General features: G+C 38.6%; 1 protein-coding gene across 2 annotated transcripts in view; it reads right to left on the reverse strand.

Annotated features, from left to right (window-relative positions):
• LOC122800048 (slit homolog 3 protein-like) overlaps nucleotides 1-15,705 on the reverse strand; it is a 2,083,326-nt gene that overhangs the window by 275,597 nt on the left and 1,792,024 nt on the right. For both annotated transcript variants that reach the window (XM_044069531.1, XM_044069532.1), the window contains 2 exons: nucleotides 14,009-14,172; nucleotides 726-858 (listed from right to left, as the gene is read on the reverse strand). In XM_044069531.1, coding sequence (XP_043925466.1) covers nucleotides 726-858; nucleotides 14,009-14,172 — 297 coding nt within the window. The remainder of the gene's footprint in view (nucleotides 1-725; nucleotides 859-14,008; nucleotides 14,173-15,705) is intronic.

Genomic DNA, 15,705 nt, shown 5'->3' on the forward strand with positions numbered 1-15,705 from the left:
TGATGCATGGAATAGACTACCAAATTACATTAAAGCAATTATTAGTTTAGATATGGCAAAAGAACAGCCTGGACACGTATTATGGGAATAAGTGTTATGGTGTATTGGCAAGCTAGAAGGGCTTTTAATGCCCATGTTTGACATATTTGTATGTGTGTAGGGGATAACAGACAAACTCCATGCCAACAGAATCCAGTAGTCAGGTTTCACCACAGGGCCATTAAGCCCTGTGCCTATACTGCCTTTAGTTTTGAAAGTTAGCGATCATCACTGAGTCACAGATTCAACCACTGAATTTATAGTATTGAAAAACGGACTTACTACCTTGAACGCTATAGAGACTACTTTTTATTTTATATATTTACAGTGTTTCTCTATATTTCATAGTAAAAGTCAAAGAAACTTAAAGAAAATAATAATAATAATAATAATAACAATATCAGCACCTTTCATCCTGAAATAAATATCTGTCAGTTATGTTTCTATAGTTAGTTCTGTGCACTTTACTGGACATGTTGCTAAAGTGAATAAAGAAATATTAATAGTATTTTTGTTGCAACAGAACAAAGACATTTCTCAGGAAATGCATTTTGTGAAGTATGACCTGAGAGACCCAGACTTATTTCGGCACTACAAAGGAACTGTTACTAGGTGAAATGAAGACCAGCTGACTGCGTCTATACAGGCTAAAACACAGTTTGTTGTTGATAAAGTGACATACTTACAGTTCAGTCACATCTCGAGGAATGCCTTTGGGTAAGCCCCGAAGTCCCATATTGCTGCACCGTATCACATTTTCCACACATATGCACTGCTCTGGACACTGAGGAGGAAGTTGACAACTTGTCTCATCATTGCCTGAGAAATTAGAAATAGAGACCTGAATACAAGTACTGACTTATGGCATTTGATATTTTTTGTCACAAAATTAGCAACACTTCCACTATACTGCATTTCTTGGAACATTCACTAAATCAAATGCATACAAAGTGGTATATTCATCTAAATAAAATACCTGCTTTTGTATTATACATGTTGAAATATACAACTTCAAATTACTAAAAGGGCACAACAGTAATATAACGACAATAAGAAGTTATTTCCAAAAAACTTTTTTTATATTTTTTTTTGGGGGGGACTTGTAAAACAGAACACTGGACAGCGCGATCGTGCCTCTCCTTCAAATCTCACATAGTAGGTCACTCCTGAGCCCCAAGATCTAATCCACACCCCTTTCATTGGCTTTAGCTGAGTTTGAGACACCCCACTGCAGCATCTTACCTGTCGCTGTTTTATTACGGAAAACATCACATTCTTAAATTGCCTATATAACAGAATGAACTGCGGTAAAAATAATAAAAAATGAACTGCTGACTTCTAATTGTTTGCAAATTAAATCATTTAACTGAATTATAAAAATGGTGTCTACTGATATGCTTGAGTTGTAAAAAGATCCTTAGCCAAACTGCCATCTGGGTTAACGAATGCAATATAAGCAGTAGGCAAGCATGAAGATTTAAAGTGGAAAGTAAAAATGTAAAAACATCCAGTCTGAATCACCTTTAGGATCATAGGATTATCAGAAATACAAAGCAACTGGGTCTCATGGCCATTTACTCTTGCCAGTACTTTAATGCAGTGCTCCCTTCTCAAGAAGGGGAAAGCAAGTCAGTCCTGTAATAAATTTATGTGTGCCCATTAAGCCATTCAGATTTAATTGAAGGATGCTAGGATGTCATTTTGTTTAACTCATAAAGGAATTTCATTCCTGAGCTAGCACTGGTGTTGGGTAATATTTTTTTTTCTCCAACACATTTTATTTATGCACTGGTACATATCCTCTTTAATCTTTTCAGGCTCTGCTTTCTTATGAAAAGTACAGTACTAAAATTATCCAAATCCAGCTGGCACAACTTCTTGGAGCAGAACTCTATACAGAAGGAAGAACTTTACTAACTTGCCTCAGTGTAAAAAAAACACAGCTGTCAGAGCTGTATTTAAGCAATACAGAAGTAACAAAAACTTTTATTATGTTTGTAGGTACTGAATATGAGGTTGCAACAGCCGCTGACAGAGTTTTAGCTGACATCTCATTCAGTTATGTGTTCTGTTGAAGAATAAAGATTAAAATAAAATCTGCCAAGCAGAAGCTATAGGTTTCTGTAAAAATCACAAGGCTATATTGAAAGTAAAACACAAGTAAATGCAGAAATAAGATAAAACATTTTACTTTCAGAAAGATGCTGCTGTCTTTATTACAACAATATATTGTTCTGGAGATGTATTTCTACAGATGCAAACATTAAGGAAAATCAGTATCACTTGAGAAGTGCATCAGAAGAAATGTACTGGGGAACAGTCTTTATGATAGCGGGTCTCAGGAAATTAATATCTATAAGATAACCATGTGATAAATAAAAAGAAATTCTATTTTTCTGTCTAGCACAGATAAAAAAGTAGCATGGCTGTTTTGTACTGCATTGCCAGCTAAGTATGTATTGTCTCTTCTCTCACTGTAGGAGCCTTGCTATTGTTAAAATCATTATGACAAATGAATGGGTGAATACTCCTTTGCTTTTTGTTAAACAGTTTGCCAAATTTTGTTGCTTTAAAAATGCATTATTTCCTAGAGACAGATAAATGATGTATATTACACCATCATACGTGGTAGCTGAAGGGCTTGCAGCACTATGTTCAATATCAGAATACTATAATTTGGAGGTGTCTCATTTATTGAACTGCACTATCAGAAAATGCAGCAATGAAAGATAGCAAAATCAAAATCAGAAAATTAGTTTTGTTGGTGAACCACAGTTTTCTATGAATATGGCAAAAGTATTTTTTGGTGCAAGTAAATGAAAGTAAGACTGGTGTGTGTGTGTGTGTGTGCACGCGTCTGTGTGGGTATGTGTAAATAAATATATTATAAGATAGCTACAGTGGGAAATTCCCCCATTGAACAAAATAAAATTATCTGAGATATAATATATTTATTTATTCTGTGGTGCAAGGCAGGTATGGAGGAATCTTCAAGCAGAAACTATTAATTTTGCTGTGTTTGAGTTTATCAAAAAAGTACATTTGACAGGAGTACAAAATGTTGTTTCTAAAATATGAGTTTCATCAGTGAGATATGAAAACTAATTTTGTCCTACCAAAATTGTAATTATTTTTCAAAAATCTTAGGTTTCTAACACATAGGTATCATTAACAAGCTATGCAAACTAATGTTCTCCTTCCAAAGTCATTAAGCAGACTTGTGCCACTCACGGGTGAGTTGCATTTAACAGTATATTCTCGGCTTCCACTGTCACTTTGTTGAGACGTTTAGAGGATATATTTAGCTGCAAGCAAGCAGTGTCATTTTGCTAAAGAAAAATAAAGGAGAAATTTACTTATTAAGATGAAAATAGTGATGAACTTTTGTGGGTGGGGGACCATAAAGGTAAATAGGCCTATGTTAAAAAAGAAGATCTTCCATGACAGAACAGTCAGTTGTTCATCCTGCACTGATTTAGGGTTGTGGTTTGATCACTAAATCAGGAAGCCATAGCACTGAATAAGCACATTAGGTAGGATGAAAGACAACCTGATGTGTGGCCAAGAACTCATTCTCATAATTGTGACTATTCCGGTGTTGGCAGAATTAAAGCTTGCTGGGCTTTTATCACAGGCATGTAGATTTGTACAAGTTTGTTTTCATGGGGAGGAGAGGGCCAGCCAACTGTTTAATGCTGGAGGGATAGTCTGTAATAGTCCCTTTTTTCAAGAGGGCAGTACTTGGGGTAAATCAGACTCAGTGGTAGGTTGGGGCAAGCCTCTTTTAATTCCTTTTGTACTTTCCAGTGGACGCATGCACCTTTGCCCCATTAAAGTTGATGTCCTTTCTTAACTTTTAAGACATTACCCACAACAACAGTCCAAGGAAGGTTTAGTGCAGGATTCATATTTGGCTTTGCCATCAAATTGCAAGTTTCTGCTAAGGCATCTTTTTCTATTACTTTAAGCTCCATCAGATACAAGGAGGATGTAGTGATAGACTTGTTGCACAAAGCGATATCCAAAGGTCATATTGCAGACCCATTTCATTCCCTGCCCATTGATATTATGTTTGGTCCCAAAAAAGATGACTTTATTTAATTCATCTGCTTTTATTCCCAGAGGAGTCATCAATCAGTGACAGTACCAACAAGAGAGTCTAGTATATATATTTGGATGATGATGTACGTATTATTCTCCAGATTTAAAGACACCTGATTAGCTAAGTTGGATGTGAAACAGGCTATCAGGTTTATCCTAGGTCTCTGGTGTTATGGCACCTCCTGGGAATGCAGTTTGACAGTTTTACTTTGTCGACATGGCTATGCTGATGGGGTGTGAGGTAGCTTGTGCCATCTTTGAGTAATTTAGTACAGACCTTCATTGTTGCTGGAAGCAACCGTCCTCTATGCAACATGTAGTATACTATTCGCATGACTTTAGATTTCAGGTGAAGGTGTTAAAGCAGGCCTTCATTTCAGTACCTTTGTCATCAATTGAGGGTGCCTCTTACCCAAGACAAGATCAAAGGTCCTTTAAAGGTTACCACATTTCTAGGTGTTGAGAGTGACATCATTTTGGCATCATTTAGATTCTACTGAATGGGCAAAATTGAGCATTTTTATCAGCCAAAAAAAGGAAGGCAGGTGATGGAAATGGGTGGCCATTTGAATTGAGCTTGTAGAGCAGTGGCCCAAGGTAGGACTTTTGCTACAAGATGGATGCAAGAAATATCAGAGAGTCAGGGTAACCAGGAAAGTAAAATCAGACCTTCAACTGTCATTCTTATTTTAGCCAACTGTAATGACAGGTAATTCTGGCAGGAGGACTAGGTGATGAGTGATAAACTGCAAATGTTAACTGATGCAGCCATGGGGTGGTTTGGGATTGGAACACATTTCAAGGGGCAATGGTTTGGGATTGGAACACATTTCAAGGGGCAATGATTTGGGATTGGAACACATTTCAAGGGGCAATGATTTGGGATTGGAACACATTTCAAGGAGAAATAGTTTGGGATTGGAACACATTTCAAGGAGTAATGGTTTGGGATTGGAACACATTTCAAGGGGCAATGATTTGGGATTATAACACATTTCAAGGAGCAATGGTTTGGGATTGGAACACATTTCAAGGGGCAATGATTTGGAAATGGAACACATTTCAAGGTGCACTTGGCCCCACCTTTTTCCTCCAGAAAGAAGAAAAGTAAAAGGAGAAACCCAATCAGCTTCTTGGAACTAATGCCTATCTGGGTTGCCACAGTTGCCTGTCAATGAGGTTTGAAAAAAAGAAGGTGATTTTCCAGTCTGATAAAATGGCTGTTGTGCAAATCTTAATAAAAAAAAAATCATTGAAGTCAAGAGTGGTGGAAGCCAGCAACTGAAACAGCTTCTGTTACACAGTTTCCCCTATTAACTTATTGTTTTTGTCTGAACACATTCCAGGCATTTGCAGTATATTGGTTGATAGTCTTTCTCACCTGTAGTTATGCAAATTTCATCAGTTGACTCCAAAAACATGAGCTTTTTTTTAACCATAATACCAGATGAGTTGTGGGTGATTGGCAGATTACAGCTGAGCTCCAACATTGGAATCCATGTACTTCCAGCACCATGGAGCAGCTATTAGAACATTTAGACGGTTCTGGAGTAACTTGCCAAAACAAGAGAGGTCATGGTTAGCCCACCATTTAGTACGCTGCCAATTATCTTGAAGGATAAGAAGTGAAGTACCTACTTAGAGTAAACCTATCTGCTTTAAACCTGTTCACTAGAACTTGCAGACCTCAAGATCTCACAAAGCATTGGATAACTGCCAAGCTTTTGAAAGTCTAGGCCAGTATTCAGGGCTTGATATTTTATTTATGTTGCTTCTTTAGGTAGTTTATTGCTCAAAATCTTATTAGCAGATGTCATGCCATTTGGTCCATCCTTTTTATGTGGTAGTATTTTGTAATTTTTTTTTTTTCGATTAATGAACTCTTTGGAGGTTTAAAATGGCCCCTTATCACAGTGGTTTAGAATGCAGCTTTGGTCTGGATTGGTCATTCCATGACATATTAAGCAGGTAAGGGCAGCAAGTGATTTTCAACAAAGCTGCTATTCCCGTAATCTGTCTGTTGTGATGACTCATTTCGTTGCTGAAGTTTTCTTGCTTTTATACTATGGATGGTTTAATTTTTTTAATTTCCAAGTGGTTCTCAGTGATGGCTCAAGGGCCTTGACAAAGGTCTGCAAAAGACGTTGCTCTCCCTGGGTCTACCATTTCAGAGTTAGTCATCTTATTTTTTCAGGACAGAATGACCTACCAACTTGGTCATTGAAGGTAGATCAACAGACCAACTAAGTGACCTGGTAGACGGTTCTCCCTTGAATTACTGTCTTTCAAAAGATAGTAGATTCATTGGTTGATCTCATTGTCATGATGATTTTACTGTGTTTTTGCAAGTGGAAATTTTGGGACAATATTTTATAAAATGGACAGCCAGCAGATTATGCATCTGGCAAGGTGGATTTAATCTGGGCCATCATCCTAGTAGTTTAAAGCATTCTGGACAGGGTTTGCCAGTTTGAGAAGAGATTTTTTACTGCTAGAGTTACAGTAAGTTAAGGAAGGACACCAGTCATATTCATTTAGGGGGCAATGATATAAGGAAGATCTCCCAAGTGTAAACTTTTACCTTGTATTCTGAGATACATTGTAAATATACTGCACTTATACCTACAATACACGTGCTGGTTTCCCAAGATTATCCTTGGCATGGGGTGTGAACCACACAGCTTTAGATACACCTCATATGTTTTTAAATCACAGACTGCTTGCACCCCACCTCATTTGGTCTTTGGGGTGACTGAACATTGGCAGTGCTGGTAAGTATCTCACATGGTTTACCAATGATGTGGTACACTGTTCAGATATAGGTTTGGATTAATTCAATTTCAATTTGCTCCTTTACTGGAGAAATTGTTATCACTGTAATACACTAAATCTTAAAGGTGTAAAAATGGAAAATAAAAAGGAGAAACATACACAGCAATGGTTATCCCACTCCACAAAGGGGGAGCCACCATGGACCCCGGGAACTACCACCCCATTAGCCTGACGAGCCTGGTCTGCAAGGTTAGGGAGCGTATCATCATGGAACTTATAAACAATGACATTGATAATCTCCAAACTCTGGACACTACCCAGTTCAGGTTTATAAAAGGCAGATCATGTCTCCTAAACCTGACAGACTTCTTTGAAGTGGCCACCAAAGCTGTAGATGAAGGTAAGGTGGTTCACACAGCCTATCCAGATCTTGCCAAGGCTTTTGACAACATCCCCCACTCTGGAATTATAGACAAACTCACTAAACTAGGTATAAATCCCTATGTTACAAGATGGGTTGCCAACTGGCTCACTGACCAAACCCACACTGTGAAAGTAGCAGACTCTAAATCCAACTTCAGACCAGTGACAAGTGGAGTACCACAGGGTTCAGTCCTAGGTCCTCTCCTGTTTGGTATCTACTTCTCTGAAGTAGAGGCTAACACAGAAGGTCTTTGGCTAATGAAGTTCGCAGATGACTGCAAACTAGGAGCCATAATCAAATCTGCTAATGATGTGGACATCCTACAAAAGGGCCTCACTGAGGCAGATGCCTGGTGTCAAAGCCATGGCCTCAAGCTCAATGCCAAAAAGTGCATTGTCATCCCTTTTGGTAAAAACTCTGTACCCATGAACTACCACAAAGGCACTAGTCTACTTAACACTGAAAGTGTGATAAGAGACCTTGGGACACAGGTGGACAGCAGTCTCTCCTTTGATAATCACATCACCACAGTAGTCAGGAAATCCTTCTACGTGGCACACCTCATCACAAAAGGTTTCTCATCCAGGAAAAAAGAGGTCATTGTTCCCCTCTACTCATCACTCATTAGACCCATTATAGAGTACAACGCCCCTTTTGGTATGTACCTCACAAGACATCTACAACAACTGGAAAGGCCACAGAAATACCTCACAAACAGGATTACTGGCCACAAACAGATGCCCTACGCAGGCCGTCTCAAAAAACTCCAGCTTTACTCTGTTGCATATTGCCTACTCAGAGGCGATCTCTGCCTAACATACAAAGCTATGTCAAACCCAGAGCTGTTGGACATGCTCCACGTAAAGAAATCCCAATCCCTCTGAGCTACATGCTCTAGGGATCTAAACCTTGTCACTACAATAAACAGAACATGCTGGAGGGATAGAGTCCTATCTCAGAGACTTCCCATACTCTGGAACAAACTACCTATCTATATCAAACAAAGCTCCTCATTAGCACTCTTCAAGAAAAATCTTGATGATTGGATGGGAGAAAGGAAATTCACCTCGGGGATCACTTCTGTGGCTTTGCTTGACAGGGGCACAGGAAAATAATTTTCTTGGGTGACAAAAGCCAGGGTACCATTTGGCTAGGCTTATATAGGCCCTAGGGCCAATAGCCTAGTACCTACTTATGAACCTATGAACCTACACAGCAGTCCTGAAAGTGTTAACTTAGTAATTTGCACTGTAAACAGCTATCAGGGTTTGTGTTTGTTTATTGCAGGCAGAAAAGTGTGTGGGAGTGGGCAGGCTACTTATTTATAGACTGGTGGGCAGCTGATCTGCAGCCTTACCCCTCTTTTCATTACCCAGTTCTCTCCTGGGTCACTGCAACTTCAGAAAAAGGAACAGCAAGCTGTCCAAAAGCTACATGTAGCCAATAGCAAGTCTGATGAGCAAGCAGAGTTATGAAGCCACTCAGCTGGAAGGAGACAGTCCAGACTGGTAGAGTGGTCTGACACACAATCTGATCATTAAGGCCTTCATTCAACAAGAATTGTATGCTGTTTGTCATTCATTTTAATGGTTTATAATGATGACTCATCCTTCGTGAATTCATGTAATATGATAATTAACTGAACACAACGTCTATCATTGCATTTGTTGTTTTGTGGGGGGAAATGCAGAGTGGACGGGGCGATTGTTTTTATATGATTATCAGTCAGAAAAGAAAGAAGATGTAAGACAAAAGGGAGTGAAGAACTTATAAATGGAAAGTAAAGAAAAAAGTCTATAGGGAACAAGCAGCAGTATGTAGATGATGTAAAGGGAAGGGAACAGTAACATTTAAACCAATCTCAACAATATCCTGACCTTATCTGACACTCATTACAAACAAGTGTTTGAAAACAGATTCATTGTATATCCTCGAAATACTGAAATATCCAAATTCAGTATTTCAAAGCTATAAAGTCGAATTTTTGAAACCACGAAAACTCAGAACTGTGAAATTCAAAATTTTCCACACCGGAGATTTTGAATTTCGTGTTTCTACTGCACACACACACACCATCCTCCCCACACACAAACACAAGCTCTCTACTACATAAAAGCAGGAAGGCAAGCCGCCATGCAACCCCCTACATAAATATTCTCACTCCAAGGTCACACTACACACAAACACACACAAAACACTACCACACAAGCTACATTCTCCTTGCACACACACATCACAGTAACAAAACACACAGACATGCACCACAGCCCCTACCCAAAACCCTTAACACACACACACACACACACACACACACACACACACACACACACACACACACACACACACTTACCTCAATCCATAACCACAGTGAAACCTCAGAAGTGTGAAATTCAAAACCGCCAGTATTCCAGGTTTTGAATTTCGTGCTTCTGAGCTTTCGCTGTTCTCAGGATTCCACTTTATGGACTCAAAATACTGAATTTCAATATTTCAGTATTTTGAGCTTCTAAAGTGAATCCTTGAAAACATATAATCTCTACTCAAACTGGCAAAACCTGTCCTTGTAATCAGTCGGTGTTGAACATTACAGTTATTACAACTAATCAAAGCCTTGCACATGACCTACCTATATCATTTATATAACTGCAGTCCTCATGTTACACAAGCCCTCTATAATAACAAGGATCTCACAGATAAAGAACTGATTCCCAGTGCTAGGCAATGGTTTTCTTAACTGCATTAAATATTCTAGTTTCATTGTTTTAGCTGAGTTTTATGTGTTTGTCTTCTATATCAAAGAATAGATATTCACTGAGATAAGGGGATTATATGGGTAAATGTATAATGGTTGACACAATTGTTTGTAAGGTGAATAAACGGAGCATGCATCAAAAGTGTTTCCTGCCTCCTTTTAGCTTGCTGTAGCTCTCCCTGCATGTAGCTTGGGAGTTATTATAGACTTGACAAAGACATGGAAATGTTAGGATGATTGCAGAAACTGTTGACAGATAGGAAAGTAACATATGTGGAGCATGGCCAGACTTGTATGGCGTGGCATCTCGGAAACATTAAGATCTACTTCCACTTACTTCTCTCATAGTTACAAATGGTATCTTTTCTGTCAGGACATTTTCAGAGTGTGAGATGTAGAAATCTTGATATACTGTCTCCATTGTGTGTGCGTGTGTGTATGATAGAGAGACAGCAAGGTAGTTTGCAAATAACTGATTTCTTGTAGATATCTGGTAGCTTTAAGATTAGACTTGTACATATGGATAATTCTTCTGTCTTGCTAAACTTTATTCCTGTTCTATGACACTCTTGAAGAAGAAAGTTCCACCCCAATCTCACTAGACAAAGATGTGCAAGACATGAATGTAATAATTGTAGTTCAACCGACATTACTTGTTTTTTACACTGTGGATAAAGCCATTTGTACCAACTCTTTGTATATTTTCATAACATTGTGTAACTCTATTTCATACAATAGTACTATGCAAAACTCTGTTTTGGTAAACCTGTCTGTTGGGTGATCAGGAATAGCAGGATGTCTGGATATTCAAGCACTTCGGGAGACTGCAAAGTAATGACTTATGCTATCCTCCTCCTTGGTTTTTATTGAAAATGCATTTTAGTAATATAGTAAACTAACAGACACTGGACCCATACCAGTTTGGTTTCTTCAAGGGCAGATTGTGCCTACTCAACCTTGTGGACTTCTTTCAGAAGGTCACCAAACAATGGACGAGGGCAAAATTGTTCACACTGCCTACCTTGACCTGGTCAAGGCATTTGACACAATGCCCCACTCGGGCATTGACATTGTTGACAAACTCCATAGGTTAGGTAGAAACTTGTATGTCACCTAGTGGATAGCCAACTGGCTCACAGACAGGACCCAGGAAGTTAAAATTGGGGAGTCCACCTCTACAAAGAGGCCAGTCACAAGTGGAGTCCCTCAGGGATCGGTCCTTGGGCTGCTATTTTTGACATTTACTTCTCAGATGTCAAGGCCAATGTCAGTGGTCTCTGGTTGACTAAATTTGCAGATGATTGCAAATTAGGAGCTGTCACTGAATCTCACACTAACACAAATGTTCTCCAGGAGGGGCTGAAACAGACAAACAACTGGACCCAGAGCCATGGACTAAAACTAAATGCCAAGAAATGCATAATAGTATTCTTTGGGAAGTCATCCATCCCTGGTAACTATCATACTGACAACACACCCCTTAGAGTTGACCCAGTAGTCAGGTTCTTAGGGACGCACATAAACAGTAATACAGCCTTTGACCATCATGTGTTTACAGTGGTGTGGAAATCATTCTATACTGCGCAACTTATAAACAAAGGTATGGCATCTAAATCTGAGGAACTCAATGTTCCACTGTATTCAGCATTCTTCAAACCTATCACTGAGTACAATGCCCCTTTGGTATGTACCTAACCAGGCATATCCAACAACTGGAACGTCCACAGAGGTTCCTCACTAAAAGAATACAGGGCATAAGTAATATGTTCCATGCAGTATGTCTCAAGGCTCTAGTCCTATATTCTGTCCCCTACAGGCTTTTGAGGGGAGATCTATGCCTGGCATACAGGGCATTGTCAGACCCGACTCTGATGGACTCCTGCATATCCACAAAACAAACAGTACCAGAATTACCCATTCTAAAGACTTAAACCTTGCCTGTGATATAAATAGGACCTGCAGGAGAGAGAGGTATGTATCCCAGAGACTACCCCATCTATGGAATAGGCTCCCCATCCATGCAAAGCAGACTTCCTCCCTAATCCGATTCAAGTGCAACCTGGACAATTAAATGGGAAACTGGAAATTCATCCCTGGTTTGGCACCTATGTCTTTGATAAAAACAGGTAACCTGTAAGTGATTCATCTCCCAGGCCCATGCTTAAACTTATCAAGGGTAGCAGAACTCATCAGAGATTTGGGATGCATGGCTCGGCTTATAAAGGGCAGTGTGGTCGTTAGCCTAGTAAACACCTATGAACCTATAAATACTTAGTGTATGACATATGCCTTTAAGGAGCAGTGTTATATATTCGAGGAAGAAGCAACTGTAAATCCAGATTTTACTGAGAATTTTAAGCCATTCAACAAGGTTGATAGGAAGCTGTTAGTTCTGCTGATATAGAAGAGAACACTCATCATGTTGAAACTGGGAAAATTCATGAGTAAACATCCTTAGTCATCCAAGAACTCACTACACTTCTACTTCAATCAATCAGGCAAAAACACATGACAACAGGGAGGCTTTTTCCTAGGTTCATAGATGAATACTAGACTAACTGCCCTGAAGGACCAGTTTAAGCTTGGCCAATAAGCCAGGGTCAGAATCAAACCTTGTATCTTGGGTCTATGAGGTGAAGACCTTAACTGTTATGCTAAACTCAACACTTTTTTACAGTAGGTACTTGCTATATAGAATGAGAAGGAGATATGTGTTATGATATAGGTCAGGATGACACATTTTTAGAGTCTGACTTTATTCACTGAGAGGGAGGGATGTGTAGTGGTATAGATTTGGGACAATAATTAGTTGAGTGGGAAAGTTAGCATGTTCTGTGTTGATGTACCTGTAATCCCATCTACACTTATAAAAAGCTTAGTCTAATTCCAATGCAAGGATCAACACAGACCCCAATGAACTTCTTGCTATAAGCACTACATGAAGTCTTATATTGGTCCTGATTTAGTGGTTTTAAGAGTTATTAAGGTGTGCTTGATCTAACAGAAGTACTCACAGTTTTAAGGTGATTACTGAAAATGGTAGTTTATAACTCAACTCTCATAGCACACCAATTACACTAACTCAGTACAAAAGCCGCAATTATGATCTTTATTCTCCTTCATGATGGCAGGAATTGTAACCACTGATTAGAAATACAAAAAGGTTAAAGGTTACAGTAGGGTGTTAACAGATGGATGCAGGGTTACTGCAGAAGTTATATCACTTCCTGGTTCACTTCTGCCTTCATCTTATGAACCTTTTACCCAGATCATGGCTGAAAAGGGTTTTGTTGACAAGCTCCTGCTTAACAAACTTAAATAGAATAAAATAAAATAATATGGTTAATTTAAGCACAGACATTTTACAGTTCCAAAAAACATTCTGCTTCATCTCTCCTTCACATTCATAAGTTTGTATTGTTAAATATTTTTCCCTTTCTCAAAGGGAACAACATTGTGTTTTGACTACAAGACAGCACAGAGATCTGTAGATCTATGGAAGACTTGTTTTGCCCTGTGGACTTGCATTCTAAAGTACCACTACTAATCTGTTGCAAACAGACAGCATGAATCAAGATACTTCTCACATCAGCTTGTAGAACAAACTTTTAAAATTCCTTTTGTTTGCAAATTTGTTTTGTCTATGCCTGCCTCACTATGTATTTCAACCAGTTATACACTTCTAAAATGTTTTCAGAGGAAAAAAATAATTTCGGTAACCCACCAAAGTTTAGAAACATTTACATCCCTTTAGGCAAAGTTTCTAGAACTGGATTAATGCTATTACTTTGTTGCTATGGATATTGCTGTAATGGTAAATATTATTGTGACACTGCTGGGGTCTCATGACGCATTTCATATCCTGATGAAAAATTATTAATTCAACTAATCCATAAACAGGACAGTTATGAGCTGCTTACCATCACAGGTAAAATCCTGAGCAGCTACATCTTGTATCGGAATTTCCTTCAAGAAGTAAGGTTTCTGGCAGCGTGGGTTCCCACTCACAATTCTCTTCTTCCTCAGCCACTTTCCCAACCAAGCAACGTGGCAGTTACAGTTGTATGGATTGGACAATAAGTTTCTATAGTCAGTGTGAACAAAGTAAACATATACAGTTATGAAGGACATACAAACTACTACTTATAAAATCTCTGAAAAGCAGAAATAAAGAATGATGATACCTTTACAAGAACACTGAGATGATATATTTACACGACTGCATTGGAAATTAATTGAGCTATGCAAATACAGTACACATAAAGTAGAACAAGTTAAATTAAACATTTTAAAAGTGTGAAACAGTAGGCTTTTCAAATGCAGTATAGCAGAAAACTGGAATACTATTCACTACTGGTATCAATAACAAATTAATCAAAATAACAACTGTGAAGCAGTCATATGAAAAATTTACAAACAGTGGAAGTAGGTAGACCAATTCACTGGTAAAAAATCATCCTTAAAAAGCATCCTTTAAAAGCAATGTTACAGCATAAATGACATTGCATTATAGAGGGGCATATTTTTTATCTGGAAGTGAGTTAACAGAAATAGGTTCCAGACATAAAGGAGCAATTAAAAGGGGTGATCTAAATAATGGAAAGGTACTAAAGAAACGAGCATAGCCAAAGTCATATATATATATATATATGTATACTGAAGAGGAATATGCACTAAAAGAACTGGATCCATGGCATAGACAGATGGAGTCCTGACTGCAAACCAGATGAGCCCAGCTTGATTATTATCTCGATTTCTGGAGATATTGGGGTGAGATTGGACAGAAGGAGATGCAATTGTCAGCTTGACCATTCTGTGATGGTGGGTGGGTTTTCTGATTGTTATCAAGCATTTTCCTCTGGTGATGAGGGTAGTTCTGTATTTGGATGGCAAAGGGGAGCTAGAACCAATTTAAGCTACATGTGGTAATACATGTCATATCAAGCTGCTTTGATCATTGAAGGCATAACAAAAAAAAAAAAAATCCATCATTCAAGGACAAAGTATGTGATGCAGCTGAGTTACTCTGCTCTGCCATATTTCCCATTCTACTTCTCAACATGCTAATGACTGCAAAAATCCCAGAGTAGTTCTGGTCGTAATAAGAAGTGACCATAGCACCACCACACAGATGATGGTCAGCTAGAAGGTAAGCAAAGATGAAAATGTTTCTATAACATATATATATTTTTTTGCATCTGAATTCAAGCAATACACTGAGAACATTAAGGTGCACCTGCAGCTCAACAGCAATTTTCACTCAAAAATAAAACAAAAAATCTGTATCTTCTCACAGCTAAATGAAGGAATGATTGCTAGTATGAAAAGTTAAGCAAAGGTAGTGTTCTGTATAAACATACTTTCAGCAGTATATTTTGAAGTGTCTCTCCTCTGTCTTCAGAAAATGTTATTATTCCAGCTTTGTTTTTTTATTATTTGGTATATGGGAAATTATTCCTCATTGCTAATTGTTTGTCTTTTCGGCTTTTCCCGGTAAGGGGTCACCACAACGGAACTCCAGTCCGCTAATGATTGGCAGTAGATTTTTATGGTGCCGAGTTGCCAGCCCGACGCCCAACTTTCAGCAAAGGCACGCCCATTTAAGCATGCCTTTTGG

Source organism: Protopterus annectens, chromosome 4.part0 (assembly GCF_019279795.1).
Source record: "Protopterus annectens isolate FY-2018-M chromosome 4.part0, PAN1.0, whole genome shotgun sequence".
Classification (NCBI taxonomy): Eukaryota; Metazoa; Chordata; order Ceratodontiformes; family Protopteridae; genus Protopterus; species Protopterus annectens.